General features: G+C 36.4%; 6 protein-coding genes across 11 annotated transcripts; 3 read left to right on the top strand and 3 right to left on the bottom strand.

Moving 5' to 3' along the window:
• Positions 1 to 82: 82 nt before the first annotated feature.
• On the top strand, positions 83 to 1,252 carry LOC129797790 (10 kDa heat shock protein, mitochondrial). The gene is made up of 4 exons (XM_055840635.1): positions 83 to 218; positions 542 to 703; positions 782 to 853; positions 923 to 1,252. The coding sequence occupies exons 1-4, from the start codon at positions 216 to 218 to the stop codon at positions 992 to 994; spliced, it is 309 nt and encodes a 102-aa protein (XP_055696610.1). The 5' UTR covers positions 83 to 215; the 3' UTR covers positions 995 to 1,252.
• On the bottom strand, positions 1,203 to 9,430 carry LOC129797483 (procollagen-lysine,2-oxoglutarate 5-dioxygenase). Of its 4 annotated transcripts, none has more exons than XM_055840114.1 (7): positions 9,336 to 9,430; positions 9,008 to 9,215; positions 6,439 to 7,450; positions 6,260 to 6,361; positions 6,061 to 6,186; positions 1,733 to 2,294; positions 1,203 to 1,659 (listed from the first exon to the last, which is right to left on the bottom strand). In XM_055840114.1, exons 2-7 carry the CDS (start codon positions 9,171 to 9,173, stop codon positions 1,375 to 1,377), a joined length of 2,253 nt encoding a protein of 750 aa, XP_055696089.1. In that variant the 5' UTR covers positions 9,174 to 9,215; positions 9,336 to 9,430; the 3' UTR covers positions 1,203 to 1,374. The 4 variants fall into 4 exon arrangements, with proteins under 4 accessions (XP_055696089.1, XP_055696091.1, XP_055696090.1 ...); XM_055840116.1 differs by having other exon boundaries at positions 9,017 to 9,215; positions 9,336 to 9,387; XM_055840115.1 differs by lacking the exon at positions 9,336 to 9,430 and having other exon boundaries at positions 9,008 to 9,231.
• LOC129797762 (immunoglobulin domain-containing protein oig-4) lies at positions 2,789 to 4,072 on the top strand. Its single transcript, XM_055840603.1, has 3 exons — positions 2,789 to 3,299; positions 3,393 to 3,485; positions 3,578 to 4,072. Exons 1-3 carry the CDS (start codon positions 3,060 to 3,062, stop codon positions 3,734 to 3,736), a joined length of 492 nt encoding a protein of 163 aa, XP_055696578.1. The 5' UTR covers positions 2,789 to 3,059; the 3' UTR covers positions 3,737 to 4,072.
• LOC129797764 (immunoglobulin domain-containing protein oig-4) lies at positions 4,626 to 5,585 on the top strand. The gene is made up of 3 exons (XM_055840605.1): positions 4,626 to 4,918; positions 5,019 to 5,240; positions 5,310 to 5,585. Exons 1-3 carry the CDS (start codon positions 4,820 to 4,822, stop codon positions 5,466 to 5,468), a joined length of 480 nt encoding a protein of 159 aa, XP_055696580.1. The 5' UTR covers positions 4,626 to 4,819; the 3' UTR covers positions 5,469 to 5,585.
• A 610-nt stretch (positions 9,431 to 10,040) lies between the features above and the next one.
• On the bottom strand, positions 10,041 to 13,314 carry LOC129797594 (LIM and senescent cell antigen-like-containing domain protein 1). 3 transcript variants are annotated; one of them, XM_055840341.1, is made up of 5 exons: positions 13,232 to 13,304; positions 13,016 to 13,094; positions 11,489 to 11,605; positions 11,122 to 11,427; positions 10,041 to 11,050 (listed from the first exon to the last, which is right to left on the bottom strand). In XM_055840341.1, exons 2-5 carry the CDS (start codon positions 13,030 to 13,032, stop codon positions 10,453 to 10,455), a joined length of 1,038 nt encoding a protein of 345 aa, XP_055696316.1. In that variant the 5' UTR covers positions 13,033 to 13,094; positions 13,232 to 13,304; the 3' UTR covers positions 10,041 to 10,452. The 3 variants fall into 3 exon arrangements, with proteins under 3 accessions (XP_055696316.1, XP_055696317.1, XP_055696315.1); XM_055840342.1 differs by lacking the exon at positions 13,016 to 13,094 and having other exon boundaries at positions 13,232 to 13,314; XM_055840340.1 differs by lacking the exons at positions 13,016 to 13,094; positions 13,232 to 13,304 and adding an exon at positions 12,323 to 12,755.
• Positions 13,315 to 13,361: 47 nt separating this feature from the next.
• LOC129797666 (ATPase H(+)-transporting accessory protein 2) lies at positions 13,362 to 15,440 on the bottom strand. The gene is made up of 5 exons (XM_055840450.1): positions 15,316 to 15,440; positions 14,834 to 15,174; positions 14,638 to 14,775; positions 14,331 to 14,576; positions 13,362 to 13,817 (listed from the first exon to the last, which is right to left on the bottom strand). Exons 1-5 carry the CDS (start codon positions 15,356 to 15,358, stop codon positions 13,629 to 13,631), a joined length of 957 nt encoding a protein of 318 aa, XP_055696425.1. The 5' UTR covers positions 15,359 to 15,440; the 3' UTR covers positions 13,362 to 13,628.
• Between the last annotated feature and the right edge of the window lie 298 nt (positions 15,441 to 15,738).

The raw sequence follows: 15,738 nt of genomic DNA, 5'->3' as shown, positions 1-15,738 counted from the left end.
AAAATCGGTTCGGTTCACAGAAAGGGGAAAAATGTGAGGAAAACCTTCTCACTGACTTGCAGCGCCCTCATCTCCCGCGATAATTCTGTCTGTTGGAGGTAAACCGCAAAAGGGAAATTTTCTTCGCTTTCCGTGAGTTTTGGTGTGTGCACGTTCCCCCAAGGAGCTAAAAGTGTGTGATTTCCTGGCAAAGAAAACACAGTTTCCTGAACAAAATGGTAAATACAGGCACTACTTGTCTTCAGAATTGTTATTTTCTCGAAATATTGGTGGGATAATGGAAGAATTGTTGGTATTTTCCTTGGGTGCCCTTAATTCCAGAAACTTCCATGCATGCCGGGAGGAATCTTCCGGTTGTTACATAATCCCCACAAAGCCATGGACCAATTCAATCATCCCTAAATACTTCATTTAATCCCTAAATACTTTGTTTTATAAAGATTATTTAGTATTTCATCCGATATGTAGGAAAATGATGAAAGATTTAGGTTATGTGAGGAAATGAGATTCTTATGGGTTTCTTATTGGATTGTCTTTGCAGTCTCTCGCAGTGAAAAGATTGCTTCCTCTTCTGGACCGTGTTCTTGTGCAGCGTGCCGAGGCTATCACCAAAACCAAAGGCGGAATTGTCATCCCCGAGAAGGCACAGGCCAAAGTTCTCCAAGCCACAGTTGTTGCCGTTGGTCCGGGTGCGCGAAACAAGGTAAGGAAGTATAAATTTTCGCATCCCTTGATAAGTCTTACAATTAGACTTACAATTTTCAATTGATACGATCCCCAGAAAGGCGATCACATTCCAATGGCCGTGAAGGTTGGAGATCAGGTTTTACTCCCAGAATTCGGGGGCACAAAGGTCAGTAGATTAGTGGCTAGAGCGATTTAAAAGTATCTTGCATCTTACATTATTTCCCTATTGGAATAGGTTGAGCTTCAGGACGACAGCAAGGAGTATCATTTGTTCCGGGAGTCTGATATTTTGGCCAAAATCGAATAATTTCGCCCATTTATTTTCCAATCTCTTGCATCTCTTTATCATTTATAAAAGTCATAAGTTTAAAACAAAAAAGTAGTTAGAATTTGCATTTATGCTTGCGGCGTTGGGTAATGTGGAAACCCTTGAATCGGCTCTGGGAGACAAGTTGTTACTCTTTTAGTCAACCCACAGTGAACTGAAGGAATTAATGTAAAAAAAAGAGAGAACATCGTATTTGTACGTAGATCGTTTATAATAAAACAAATTACAAAAAGGGGATACTTAATTTTTTTTAAGTAGTTTGGTAGAAAAAGTTATATTCAAGGACAGAACATCCATTTGTTCGAGAGAAAATTGACTATAAAAAATGTAGAGAGCAGCGTTTTAATGCACGTTGGATACTACGGATCAACGAAGGAAATCATGATGTATCTGGTGCCGGATGTTGTACGGAGTCCCTCGTGGAAGTGTGTCAATCTTCCGGGATGCATGAGCATCCAGCCCATCTTGGTGGCCTCAACGGAACAATTGTAGCGCAGGAAACGGCACCCACCGCCGGTGTAGTCAATTCCAACGCGATTTAGAGCGATATTGATGGTGTAGGTGGATGAGTCGTGATGAGGACGCAGGAAAGGTTGTTCATCAGGTCGATAGCGCACCACAAAGTTCATGAGGGACTTTGGTGGCTGCAAGAAAAAATAAATTTCAAAATCTTCAATAGGCCAGGAAGTTAAGGAGTCTGAAGAGAAAAGTAGTTACATCGTGGAAGTAACCGATGAAAACAGCCTCCTGGAGAGGTCTAACGTAGAGATGTAGGAACTTCAACCACATCTTCTCTAGCCCCACTTGATTCATGTGAATATCCCGGGTGGGAACAGCTTCGTAGCCACCTTCTAGACGTTTATCCTGATTACTTCCATCAGACCAACGGCCAAAGTTCTCCATAATCGCGACGAGATCATTGCAGAATTCTTCCGTGGCAATTGGGAACCAATAGACATCAGGGCAGGGTTGCGTACGATTGGCATTAGGTTCCAAATGCTTAGCATAATCAGGATGAATGTATCTTCGTTCCCAGTCTCGTTGATTCGATAGGAGCATGTAGAAGTCAGGTCGCGTGTTGCGTACATTGAATTGATCTCCATTTACGAGATGCCCGTAGTCTTCGAGATTGTCCACGTGCATGAAGATATTATTGGTGCGTAGATGATGACACATAGCCATATCAGGGTCATAGGACTCGTGCACATAGGAGAGCTTCTTTAGAACTTTCTTCTTTACCAGGTAGCATGATGAAATGTATGGTACATTCCAAATTCCCCTGAAATGTAGAAAAAAGAATTTTAATGAGATCATTCTCTCTGTAAATTCTTCAACTTATTTCAAAGATTTAAAGAGGGTTCTTTGAATTAAATGGCTCATTAGTGGATTCAACAATCCATCATATTGCAGAGAATTGCAATGGACAGCTATGATTGGATTAGATCACATCATTGGCACAACTTTTCATTGACGCCTGCAATTTTCACGTCAAAAGAATTAAATTCCTTGGAGTTATTTCCATTATAGGTACCTACATACATTGTTGAATGTACTCATTGTAAACTCTGTGTGGATGTTTAATTCACCCTCAAATCGCGCATCATAAGGAAGTAACACATTGTCCAGAAGGTGCCAAAACATATTAATAAAATAAGAAAGATTATTCCTAAATTAAAGCCTTCTCGACACGAGACTCATTCTGATCGCGTTCAGAGGAGGCAGACATTGAGGTGCAATCTTGTTTGGCGTGGAGCTATTTTGCCATACTGAAGCTCCACTTTAATAGAATAAACTGATCCGTCAGTGTCAGTTAGCAGAGTGGAGTGAGATTAATGAGCTCTGCTCGCCAGAGGATTGCTTTAGTTGATTTACAACTAAATCAGTCTTTGGCGTGCCGTTGATGTGAATATTTTTGTTTGCTTATCGATCTTCTCATTTTTTTTCCGGTGTTTTTATTTTCTCTGCAAAAAGGATCGCGATATTTATTTATTTTTTGGTTAAATTAGTGTATTGAAGAGACGTTAAAAAAAAATTAAGAAGAGCCATGAAGAGTTTGCTCATAATTGTGATATTTATCCTCGTTGCGGGATCAGTGATTTATGGTCAAAGAATGGGTGGATTGAGGGGTGGTCGTGGACGTGGGAGGCTCAATTGGAATAGTGGAAGGATCCCAACGAATATCCAGCATAGATCACCATCTGCAGTTACATACTATGACAATAAAGATGGGGCTAAAATTGTCAAATCGTCTCATTTTGAATTTGATTACATGCTCGGAAGGAAGGTAATTTTGTAGCTTTTTATCTCCACAAGTTCTTCTAGAGCTTTCGGCACGTGATTCTTTATGGAGTTGAAAGGAATTTTTGCACATTATTAGATAACATTCTTCTGCATGGCAATTGGGATACCACGGCCAGAGATAACATGGTTCAAGGATGGTGCTGAATTGTACCAACATAGATTCTTTCAGGTAATGTATCCATACTAATGTTATATTGCCGCATGAAGTTACGATGGGATTCTTTGATCTCTGGGCATGAATGTTATTATTTCATTACTTAGGTACACGAGTGGACAATTGGCAATGATACAGTGAAATCTAAAATGGAGATTGATCCAACGACGCAAAAAGATGCCGGTTACTATGAGTGTCAGGCCGACAATCAGTATGCCATCGATCGTAGGGGTTTCCGCACTGACTATGTGATGATTAACTACTAATCAATCCTCCAAAATATTTAATCCCTCTTTTTTTTTTCTACAGAACAGCAGTAATTTTAAAACAAAAAATTGTATTACCAAAATATTTTCATGTTAATTTTGAAAATATAATAATGTATCAGAATAAAGTTAATAATGTAAGTTTACCGAATGATTGAATAAATTATGGAAATTTTTTGCATTTAAAATTTGCCAATCTCTCTCAGCACATGATAACCCATCTGAAAGCCACGAAATATCCATTTGATACCGACAAATACTTTTAATTTGGATAAATGAAATAGCGCAATTTCTGTTCCCCATGCCGCATACAAGAGAGCTTTATTGAACGGCGAGATGAATTAGAGAGGGGTCAATGAAAAAGTCATTTTGGATTTTTTGTTTAAAAAGGAGTTCTCAAAAAATTCTCTTCATATCCTTTAGATGAGGAGATGATTTTCCTTCATAAAAAGGGTACAAGATTGAGGAAAAAGATGTTCAAAACTTTTCTGCTTGATTGATTCATCTTTTTCGAGTCTATCTAATACTTTCATCAGGTCCCAAATTAACACTTTTTTATCTTTTATTTTTTTTCGTTCTTAAAATGCACTCTCATAAAAAAAAAACAATACGTTATATTTAATTTGAAATTTTTAGTTCCATTCAAAGCTTTATAAACGATTTATTATCATGATATTATACAATAATAAAAATAAATCAATTAAATTTCTTTTGTAGAGTAGTTTGGCCGAAAATTTTTTAGCCAACCCAATGTTGGTTGTAAATATAGAATTGCAAATTTTTCCAGCACCCAACACTTAACATCAAACAAATTCGACTCTGTACAATTATAACAATATGTATGTACTGTCCACCGACCGGAATTATTATTACAAATAAACTGAAGGGAGCATTTGGGATGCAGTCGCTTCGAAATCATCGACTGAATCACTTTCAGCCTCTGTGATTTGCAACATAAGCGTGATCTTTTGTAGTGCTGAACACGTATAGCAATAAATCCCACATAGAGTTGAAAATATAAAAATAAAAGGGAATTTAAAGGCATTTCAGGATATTCTGTGAGGAATAATAAAAAAAAATAAAATGAAGGTGACGTTCGTTTTATTTTTTATCTGTGTCTGCCTCTTGAATCACTACACAGAAGCACGACGTGGACGTGCAAGAGGAAGAACAAAATCAAGGGTAATGTAGATTAATTTGCTTTGAAAAAAAAAAAACCAACGCATGTCTCTTTTGCATCCTGGCAAAAGAATTAAAAAAAGAAATTTAAATTGTCTTCAAGGTGCAAATTGGATTGCCAATCACAGGGAAATATCGTGATCCAGAATCCGATCAGTACTACAACAACAACAATGGGGCGAAGATTACGCTTGCATCGCATTTTGACTATGAATACGTTCTTGGGCACAAAATTGCCTTCCTTTGCGTGGCCAAAGGGAATCCACGTCCTCATATAACATGGTTTAAGGATGGTGTGGAAATTTTCACCCACATTTACATGCACGTGAGTTGAGAATTATCTCACTTTATGCCCCATCAAATGCGCTAAAATGTTGCATTCTGTATTCCAAAGGTCCACGAATGGCGTATTGGGAAGGATAAAGTCAAGTCCAAGATTGAAATTGATCCCGCAACGCAAATGGATGCCGGTGTTTATGAATGCACAGCCGACAATATGTATTCGATTGATCGGAGAAGTTTTAAAACTGATTTCTCCATTGCATTCGATTGAAATTCTCATATAGCATTCTACCGTAATATTATGTTACATATCCTCATAATTAATTCTTTGTGAATCCATTTTGTAATTGTCCCCTAAGACAGCAATAAAATGTTTGAGGAAAAGTGATTTGTTGAATTGAAAGGTATGAAGAATATTTAATGCTTTCTTTAACTATTTTCCTTCAAGTTTTCCATCGTTTATCACTTTATTAGATATGAAATTGAAAGGTGAAAAATGTGAGATGTCTTGAGAAGTCTTTCTTTATGAATATTTATGAAATTAAATATCGGAAAATACCTTTAAAGCTGGTTATTTCCATGGGTCTTGTTTATAAAAATTGCTGAAGAATTTTCATGTTTTCTTAATCTACAAGATCCAACCAAGATCGAAACCTCATAAATTTCTTAAAATTAAGCATATTGACTTTCAATTAAAATCACCGTGGCTATTTCTTAGAAAATTTCATTCAATATCCTTATAAAAAAACTAACTTTGTTCCAAATCACGTTTCAGATCTCTCTGATTGAGTTTTCGATCATGTAATATTGCCTTTCGCATGCTTTCACATTGAAAGTAATTTAAAATGTTAAAGATTTCTTACCTTTTCTTATTGTTGACAATGTCCAAATAATCATGGGATCTTGCGTAATAGCCTTGTTCACTCAAAGCGCCCCAGAAGTTGCTCCAAGCATCATTTGGTCTCGTTATCATTGGCGCAATTACGTCTCTGCAAAGAACAAAAAGCATTCACTTTATTAGAAAACTTTTTTACAAAAGTTGTAAAACATTTTCCAACTAACCGATTTTTAGTAATTAATTTCCGGAGAGTTTTTGGGTCATCAATGTGTGCCTCAGAATCCACGACAAAGAGATAATCGCTCTCTTTCAGAATTGCTTGTTGTCTGAAAAAGATATTAATTTTTGGAACATTATGAGATGCTTAAGATTCAATTACCAAATGTTCTTGATCTTTACTTACATTGCCAGATTTCTTGCGGTGCCCTCATTTATGCTATCTTCGACTAGAATTTGCTTAACACTCTTAAAATTATTGCTTTGCTTTGTAATAAATTTCGTTATTTCCTCCTCGTGGTACTTGACATTGTTGTGCAGGAATATATCTATTTTATTCTTTGGATAGTCAATATTTTCTAAATGCTCAAGGAATTCTCGGAAGAAAGGCATGGCCTTCTCGATAAAAACAGCCATCGAAACGACCGGAAGTTCCTTCTCATTTAGCTCTTTTAGGTTCTCCGTGCAATCTTTGCATTCACCATTCATGAAGGCTCCAGCTAAGTAATTGCCAAGGCTATTGAGGCGTTGTTTGCTCAATCCATTCCCATGGATAATTGTGGGAACTGTCTCAGTGTCCACATTGCCAACAAATGCCTCACCGGATTCAGTGTCAAAATGCAATTCCACATCTTTCTCAGCCCCAAAGAGATTTTGGAAGATCTCAGCTCTATTATCTAATTTCATTTTATGCTTCTCCCGAAATTCTTCATTCAGGAAAATCTTTGTGTAGTACAATTGATCGTCATCCGTATTGTCCAGAGGAGTGCTCAGCATGTCATACAGGTCAGAAGCATAGCCCATAAATGCACCTGAATTGAGGAATCGTGCTCCATGGCTTACTTTGGGGTACAATTCCCGGAGTGATGCATCTGGCCAGATTGAGTGTTCAGCTCCAAAGACAATTCGTGCGTCCATTTTGTTGAATTTGCTCAGAATAACGCCAATAGGGGCAGTGAATATGACGTCATAGCTATCTGTGAATATCACAATCTTCTCCTTGTCCTTCTTGTAGGGTTCCAGGGCTTTACGAAGGAGATTTACTTTGTAGCCACCTCCAGTGGATTTCATATCACCGCCCTGCCATTTCTCCCCCATGCCCAGTGTTTGTACGTCAATCCCGTAAAAAGTTGCAGATCTAATGTAACGTACATATCCTTCCACTGGCTCAGAAGCCACCGTGAAGACAAGGACATTTTCTGTAATAAAAAAAATTATAAACTTTCAATGCACTCGTTTTTTAGTACAATGAAAATAAAATTTAATTAAAAAAAGCATAATTTTGATAAGACTTTATCTCTCATTCGTATCCTCATTTTGTCTAACCGCCGGAAGTAGTAAAATGAGTAAAAGTTTTAATTTCAGAGTTTGTATAAAACACGTGTTCTATGTTATTTTATGTTAAGTAAGGGTCAAAAATAATATTTTTTATTATTTTATAAGACTCTATTTATCCAGGACACAGGATTAATTCACAGACATCAAAACATTATTACGATTAATTTTCCACTTTAAAATATTATTAAAATATAGAATAAAAATTTAAATTTAATGATAGAATCTATTAAAACTTTTTTTTAATTTTCAAAGATTTTTCCTAAAGAAAGAAATTAATAACATTAAATACCTTGATAAGCAATCTTAGTTCTAGAAAAAAAAATCAATTTAATGTTCCAAGATCCTAAAATGATCATCAAGCAGAATCTATTATTTTTTTCTCTACGCATTTCCATTGCTCTAATTTAATTGTATTGAATGGATGGTTGTGTTTGGGAGTAAATTTATTTTTAGCTGAGGAAGTGTATTACAGAGTAAACTGAACAAATAGTGAATCATCTGGAGAAGTGATTTTTTTACTTGACTCCACTCCATATAATGTGAGAAGCAGAGTCGAAAAATTACTTGAGCAAGTTGTTCTCATATATTGTTCCTGCAATTCGTTAGAATTAACTTTGTAGAGTGGAAACAATCTGTGATTAAAATTAATTTGACTCTGTGAACTCACACTTTTTGTCTATGCTTGAAATATGAGATAAACATATTTTGCAGATAACTGGGTGTAAGAGAAATTTTAACATGCCCCATTTTTGGTCAGAGAATAGGTTTTTTGTAGAGGATCATTCAAAATTTTTTAAATTCATACATAATTGAGATTTGTTTTAACTGTTTCCTTTTAGTTATATATATTTTATTTATCTGCTAGTCTTCCGGTAAATACATTTTATGTTATTATGTATTCCCAAAGATTATATGGCACGTTGCAGTGCGTAAACGTTTAAGACAATTTCTGACGACTTTCTAGAACACTCTTCTTAAGATTTAAAAAATAAATCTTATGAATGAATTTATTGAAGAAAATGATCTTGGAAATGCTTTTTTTTTATTTCACAAATAATATAAATTATTATTACAGATGCCTACCACAATGATACCGCATAGATTGCACATATTACATTTCCTGATTAAGCAAATTTCTACTTTATTGCAAAATACTCACCCTTGCTTTCTTCTGTGGCACAATTAGCAACAATAAATGATAAAACTAATAGTAAAATGAACATTTTAAAATGCATTAATATTTTATGGCACCAAACACATCGCTATGAGATTCTCTCTTGGCCAAAGAGCAGAAATGACAACTCCAAATGACGGAGAGTTGACAAAGCAAAGTTTTCATGCGATTATAGGATCTCATTTTGAATATCAAACTACCAACGAAGAAAAAGTTGAGATGAGATGGAAATGAATGAAATTACCTGAATTACCTGCAAGTGCGGTATCTCTCAAATAGATTGATTTATCTTTCTTATCACATTTTATCACTTTATCATCCTTTGTGCACGATTCATTTTCCAATTGTGAACTGCAGATGTTCTGCAGAAGGAGACTCAAAAGAAATAATTTAACAGGAATCACAAGCATTTGGATAAATTTTCCTTGAGCACCGTATTTTAGATGTGATTCCTATGAAAAGTGAAATGAAACTGAATCTCAGGGCATAGCAGAAATCATGTCCACATTGAGAGATAGATAAAAAGTATATGGAGAAAAGGAAATCAATAAGTTTGATATAATGCAAAAAACCTTAACCAATTCTGCGTGAAAAGTCACACTTTCACCCAATTACTGATCGAGAAATAATTTTTTTCTCATAAGAAGCATTTTTTTGTCACTTTTCCAATTTCACGGTTTGATTTAAAATTAATTATTTTTTTTTGTTTAAGATTTTTGATCTGTATTCTCAAATTTTGTGAAATGAATTGAAAAAATCACTAGAAATTTGGAATTTGCTCACTCAGCATGTGAAATGATTATAGCGAATAAGATCAAAGACAGGCTTGGAAAGCTCTGGCAAAAAATTCAAAGAATTCGTTAGGACTGATCAATCGATCGTATTCTAGATTTCCAATGTAGTAGAAATAAAATTTGTTGAAATAAATCTTTTTTATCAATCTCTTCTTATTCTGGATAAGGTTTTAAATGATTTGCAATGATCTTGCGATAATTTTTAAGAGTAAAAGAACACATATCAAATGAAAATGCATTTCAGAACTGGAACAGTTTTCTAATATTTAGTCTTTTTCCTTAATAAAGTTTTCTTAACTATTTTTACTTACCTGATGAAGATCGACGTGCCCGAAGATTATGAACCATATTCCTATCTTTTAACACAGGAGTATGGCTCATAATCTTCGGGAGCGTCGAGATGGAAAAAAGGTCTCGAAACGTCATGATAGAGTGTATTGTGAAGCTGCTGTGGATTATAAGCGGTATCCTCCCAAAACTAAATATTTATTTTATTATTTCTTTTATTTTATTTTAAATTATTACATTTTGTTACATTTAATATATAATTTTCATTAGAACGTTCAAAATGAACAGTATTAAAATATAGCTCATGAATTAAATCTACAGCTACCGATTTTACTCTACAATTAAATAAATTGATAAAAACGGGGGTTGTTAAAAAAAAGAATTAGAAAAAATATCTTTGTTAAAAAATATGAAAATTTTTATATTTTACTGTGGCACAAAAGCGGATAATAATCAAATTTTGGCTTTTCGTTATATACCATTTTGTGTCTACTGTTTGAGACTATTGGTTAAAAAAAATCCCCAAATATGGAGATTTTTGTATTTAGTTCAGTATAAGGCGTGCGTAACAAGGACACTTTGTATTTTAGCCACGTAATTGCCTGAATTAGTCACTCTTCTTCATGGTATTTTCATGAGAAATCCTTAGACGACGTCTCAGTTCATTGGGGAACTTTTCGTAGCATTTCTTGCACACAGGTTTCTCATCGTACTCGTAGAACTTGGACTTTTGGTTCATTTTCACATCGCAAATGGAGCATGAAAAGTGGTGAACACACCAGGCTTTGTTGAGGGCTGTAAAGACATCCCCAGCAATTACTTGATTGCACACAAAGCAGAGATTCCCAAATAGCTGATGGTAGTGCATCTCGCAGTACGCTAAGCCGCGTTTCTCGTAGTGACGATGTCCCAGGAAGGGTTTCTCGCATTTAGCACATACAAAGTGCTCCACATGCCAATGTTTCCCAAGTGCAGTCACCACGCGTTCCTCAATGGGACGACGACAGGCTCCACAAATTGGGATACCCATCTTGTCGTGGCAGCGCAAGCAGTAGAGTTCATTCATGTCGTTGGCTGCAAATCCAGGACGACTCTTTACCTCTCGAGCTGTTGAGTCCAGCTCAACTCCGCACGCGGTGCAATTGAAGTGGTATCCATGGTAGACTTCTCCGCGGAAACGCAACGGTTGATCATCGATCATACCACTGCAAAAAGATAGGTAGATCCTTTAGAGATCAAATCTATTTAGTTAGATTCCAATAAAATTTATACTTACTGGCACTTGTTGCACATGTACTTCCCAAGACCCACTGCCTTCACCTTAGCATTGCACTCATGACAGAGAGCCCGATTCTGGTTGCGGATGAAACCACAATCAGCCAACTCTTTGGCACACATCTCACACCGGAAGCACTGGGGATGCCAGTTAGCTGCCATTGCCTTAATTACGCGTCCAATGACGAATTCCCCGCACTTGTTGCAGCATGGTGCGAAGAGTACGTGGAAATCACGTTCGCAGTACTTCCTACCCTCAAATTCGTAGAAAATACCATCCTGAAATGTCCTGAAGCACTGGGCGCACCTGAAAAATGATTTTTTCTTGTCAAACAATTCTCTTATCTATTATTGCATAAGTTTCTTACACAAAACACTGTGTGTGCCATAGTTCTCCGTTGGAATTGACGATCTTCTCATGAGGTTCAAATCCTTCTTCGCAACGGGAACAAAACATTGTTCCAAGGGACATATCCATGGGGATGCTGTGAAATAAAGATTGAAAGAAATTAAATTAATTTCAAGTTATTCAGACAATTTCGGTATTAGTTCATTTTTAGTAGATACACTTTAATTAATTTTTGCAAGTTCATCGAAATGCGGATTTTTGCATAGAGAAGCGAATTTTATGAGCTGGCGTTGACACATCACGTCGGATTGTAGCATAAGAACAATTTTGAGTCAGCTTTTAATCGTGGGTTTTTTTTAGCAACATTTTAGTCATTCAAATTACACTAAATACAAACTAATTCAGTATTACTAACTTGCTGAAAATGTAAATTGATATTAGATTTCGTTAATTAGATCTAACAGATGAAGTTAAATTTTTGATCAATTTTAAATCGTTTAGTTAGTTGCACGAACATGATTTTCTAGTCTCCTGGTTTCCTAACTCCCTCCGTATGATCTTAAACCAATTTCAATGCTATAGAAATTAGAAAATGATTTTAAACATTTTAAAACTATTTGTACTTTGCGTAGAAATTGGATAAAGGACATCAAAAGGATATAACTCCTTAAAATACAAAACTTTCACTATTTCCATTTGTTGCACAAGACATTTTCTCTGCTCTAGTCGCTCCAGTAAAATTTTTGGGAAATGAACCATTTTCTAGCATTTCACACACAAAAATCACAGAATATTGAAACCACAGTTTTCTCCTTGAATTTGTGGGATTTATCGAGAAATAGGATCAACTGACCTAGAGAGGACCATCACACCGTATCCCTTTGAATCGTTCTGTGAGGATTCCATGATTTTATCTGGTGGATTTTTAGGACTTAGCTCAATTCCTCGTGGATTTCTATGGCACACCAAATTTTTCACATACAACTCCGATTGAACTAGCTCTGTTGCTCTTTCCGCCGCTGATAACACGTCACTCTTAAGTAATCTATCTCCTGATAACGTGCGCCTTTTGTACAATTTAGACCGCTCCACGGGTTGCAGGAGGAAGGTCTTTTTGGGTTTCTGGGCACACCGCATTTTTTTCTTCTTCTAAACAACAGCACCCCAATACGAACACCTCGAGTGTTGAACTGTGAATACATTGAGTATTCTCGCGAGGATGGATAAAAACTGGTGTAGAGAGTTGTCTCGCCGTGGATAAAGGCAATCTTATCGCGAAGGCAGCTATAGTCAAGAACATTCCACAAATGCATGATACAGAGGAATAATAATAACTAAAGAAAGAGGCTCTTTCAACCAATGAAAAAGCAGCTTGAATGCAGCAAAATTTCTTTTCCGGGAATCACCATCTGGGGCAACTCTGCAGCTACCATATTTGGCCTTAAGTTGACAAATTAACCTACATTGTTAGTAGAAGCATTTTAGCTGGACACCTGGTGCAATTTTGGGGTTTGGGCACACACAGAGATACCCCTTGCATGCTTACCCTGTAATTGGGGGCATTTCAGTGGTCAGAATCTTCTCAAAAAATCGAAAATGTGTGAAAATTCTTCACAGCTTCGCAGCTGCAAGGACAAGCAAGAGAAAATTCAATTTTTAACATGTTCTCTCCACATCTTCTCCATCCCATGCACTGCGTGGACCTTAAGTGTAATTTATGGAATCCCGTGGCTATGCTATTTACATTCTACGTTGTACGTACCTTATCAAATAAGGGGAAAATTGATAAGAAGTGACGGATCCCACGAACTGACTTCTTCGGACGCACACACACTACCATCACGCCCCAGTGACGTCATCAACCCACGGTCTTTCCCACAAAAACAGCCAGATTTTTCGTATCTCCAACTAAAATTTATTTCTTTAACTTTATTTTACTGTACACTCAATTCTCATTAATGATGATGACGATTTCTCACAAAATATACAGCCAACAAAAATCTACGCTTAAATTAAAAATCCCATCGACATCGATGAGTCTTCTCCTTCGCGACTATTATTTTTTTTTTGGAAAAGGAAACAATCTTTTTTTTTTATCTAATACTTTTTACATCCCCGGGGCTCCTTTGGCCCATCACACTCCCACGCACGTGGAATCCTTAGTTATCCTTCTTCATGCGTGTGGAAGTCATGCGGTAGATGATGGAATCTCTGCCTGGATCCATATCGGCGATAGCATAGCAAATGGCCAGGAGGGCGAAGAAGAGTACAACGCCGAACCAGAGGATGATATTGAAGATTACTGGGTAGTTTGAAGAGTAGGATTTTGCGAGGTTGAGATCAGCCGGCTAGAAAAAAAAGTAAAAGGATATTTAGTTGACGTTTAACTAGCTCAAAATTCCTTTGAAAGTTTGTTTTTCCTCAAAGTTTTTGCTTTATGCTCAATGAGCGAGGATTAATGAGTCTTCTTTGCTTCAATCTTACTTTGTTGTAATTATTGTTTAAAAAATTAATATTGGGGAGATTGTGACTAATTTGAACGTTCTCAATCTTTCGATAGAAGGTGTAGAAGGTAGATCTCTCGATCTCCTAATAAAAAATGATTTTAGATATTTTTTGTACCTACTTTTTCAGATCTTTTTAATTCAAAGTTCAGAAAAAATAGGCGGGAAAGTCTCAAACTTCCTCAAAATGTATAATCAAACTCTCAATAAATAAAATATGCGTAATATTTCCCACACTTATTATTTGCAAAATTATCCCAAATAACACCTCACCACCCCTATATTCTATCTAAGCCAAGAATATAAAAAAATTAACAATCAACTACAAAGTAATAGAAGTCAGAAGCTAAAACTTACAACTTCCTGGCGAGGTTCAACTGCTCGCTTGGCACGTGACAAATCATCTTTGGTCGTGAGTGTGGCCACAACAATGTTTCCATCATTAGCAGCTTCAGCAGCCTCAATCAGATTCTCAACAGCACTTGTGAGCATTTTCTTGGCATCCGCAAAGGCAGCAGATGAAGAACCTCCGTGAACGGATGCAAGATCAGCGAGGGAGATACGTACTGTGGTCAGGCGTGGAACTGATGATTTAGTCTTGATCTGGAATTAATGAGAATTTGAAAATATATTTCATTTGAGCTATATCTTGATAAAAACTAACCTTGTTTGTGAGTTCGTTGATGATGGCAACATTGTACAGGAAATCTTTGTCTTCAGGATAGACAGAAGGTTTGAGGGATGAGGTAGATTTCCCAACGACTGGCTTAAAATCTCCATAGCCTTCGGAAATAGCTGAAAGCTACAAAAAGACGAACATGAGTGATTATTGGAAATTTCCACAGATATCATTCACACACCGTCTCGTGATGATCCTCCAGATCAACATTCACGTGATTCACCCTGGAATTCAGCATGTCCAAGCTGCTGGAGCCTGAAGATCCAAACAGGGGGTACTGCTGGGCCTTTGTGGATGCAAAATTGAGCTTCTCAATGCCATCAACATGCACAACCAGGGCAGACTTGGGCATATTGAAGGGATTCCGGATACGAAGGCCATCGAAGTCACTCTGACTGTCGATGGTGTTGCCCAGACAGGCGAGGAATACATCGGAAATGGAATCAGTGCTCAATTCATCGTTTCCCTTAAATTCTATTGAGTCCGGGTAGTGGTGAACTGATAGGAATCCTGAGGCATTTACTGCAAAAATCGTGAGGAAAAAAAATCGATAACACAAAATGAAAATCGCAAGAACAGTCGAAAATTGCTTTTCACGCACAAAAATTATTTCAAAACTTTCGTAGATTAATCAATTAAGATTAAAAGAGAATATTCACTTACCAGCCGCAATGGAAAAGATAGTTATTAGGGCGAATTTCAACATTTTTCACGACCTTTTGAAGATTTTCTTCTTCTCACACTAAAATCATATGACCAAAGGTGTCTCGTGAAGAATGAAGTTTGCTGCGAAATGCCTCTTCGGGTGGTTTCGGCAGAATATTTCGTGACGGAAAATAACCGCAAAAAATTCAAAATTTATTCCATTGAATAACGATCTTCTCACATATCCCTTTCATGGATTTTTCTTTTTTTTAGGCTTTTTATAAAATAAATTAGAGAAGTATTTTTCCAATTTATCTACAACGTTTATTAAACAATTAAATCTCAAAACTCTCAATATTATTGTCTTCGGTATATGATTTTTTTTAAAACACGTATGTATGGCACAACAAGCAAAGAGGAGTCTTTTTTTTTAACAACACC

The sequence above is a fragment of the Lutzomyia longipalpis genome, chromosome 1, assembly GCF_024334085.1.
Source record: "Lutzomyia longipalpis isolate SR_M1_2022 chromosome 1, ASM2433408v1".
Lineage (NCBI taxonomy): Eukaryota > Metazoa > Arthropoda > Insecta > Diptera > Psychodidae > Lutzomyia > Lutzomyia longipalpis.
The sequence above is the reverse complement of the archived record's forward strand: the minus strand, read 5'-3'. Positions and strand labels throughout refer to the sequence as shown.

Coding starts and splice junctions, on each gene's coding strand:
- LOC129797790 (XM_055840635.1), top strand. Junction 704..781: donor GTCCGGGTGCGCGAAACAAG/GTAAGGAAGTAT, acceptor TACGATCCCCAG/AAAGGCGATCACATTCCAAT. Junction 854..922: donor CAGAATTCGGGGGCACAAAG/GTCAGTAGATTA, acceptor CTATTGGAATAG/GTTGAGCTTCAGGACGACAG.
- LOC129797762 (XM_055840603.1), top strand. CDS start 3,060: ATGAAGAGTTTGCTCATAATTGTGATATTTATCCTCGTTGCGGGATCA. Junction 3,300..3,392: donor ATTACATGCTCGGAAGGAAG/GTAATTTTGTAG, acceptor GCACATTATTAG/ATAACATTCTTCTGCATGGC. Junction 3,486..3,577: donor ACCAACATAGATTCTTTCAG/GTAATGTATCCA, acceptor TTCATTACTTAG/GTACACGAGTGGACAATTGG.
- LOC129797764 (XM_055840605.1), top strand. CDS start 4,820: ATGAAGGTGACGTTCGTTTTATTTTTTATCTGTGTCTGCCTCTTGAAT. Junction 4,919..5,018: donor GAGGAAGAACAAAATCAAGG/GTAATGTAGATT, acceptor ATTGTCTTCAAG/GTGCAAATTGGATTGCCAAT. Junction 5,241..5,309: donor TCACCCACATTTACATGCAC/GTGAGTTGAGAA, acceptor TGTATTCCAAAG/GTCCACGAATGGCGTATTGG.
- LOC129797483 (XM_055840114.1), bottom strand. CDS start 9,173: ATGCTTGTGATTCCTGTTAAATTATTTCTTTTGAGTCTCCTTCTGCAG. Junction 6,362..6,438: donor ACCGCAAGAAATCTGGCAAT/GTAAGTAAAGAT, acceptor TATCTTTTTCAG/ACAACAAGCAATTCTGAAAG. Junction 6,187..6,259: donor AAATTAATTACTAAAAATCG/GTTAGTTGGAAA, acceptor TGTTCTTTGCAG/AGACGTAATTGCGCCAATGA.
- LOC129797594 (XM_055840340.1), bottom strand. CDS start 12,606: ATGCGGTGTGCCCAGAAACCCAAAAAGACCTTCCTCCTGCAACCCGTG. Junction 11,428..11,488: donor TGGCACACACAGTGTTTTGT/GTAAGAAACTTA, acceptor ATCATTTTTCAG/GTGCGCCCAGTGCTTCAGGA. Junction 11,051..11,121: donor TACATGTGCAACAAGTGCCA/GTAAGTATAAAT, acceptor ATCTTTTTGCAG/TGGTATGATCGATGATCAAC.
- LOC129797666 (XM_055840450.1), bottom strand. CDS start 15,358: ATGTTGAAATTCGCCCTAATAACTATCTTTTCCATTGCGGCTG. Junction 14,776..14,833: donor TGGAGGATCATCACGAGACG/GTGTGTGAATGA, acceptor GTCTTTTTGTAG/CTTTCAGCTATTTCCGAAGG. Junction 14,577..14,637: donor TCAACGAACTCACAAACAAG/GTTAGTTTTTAT, acceptor CATTAATTCCAG/ATCAAGACTAAATCATCAGT.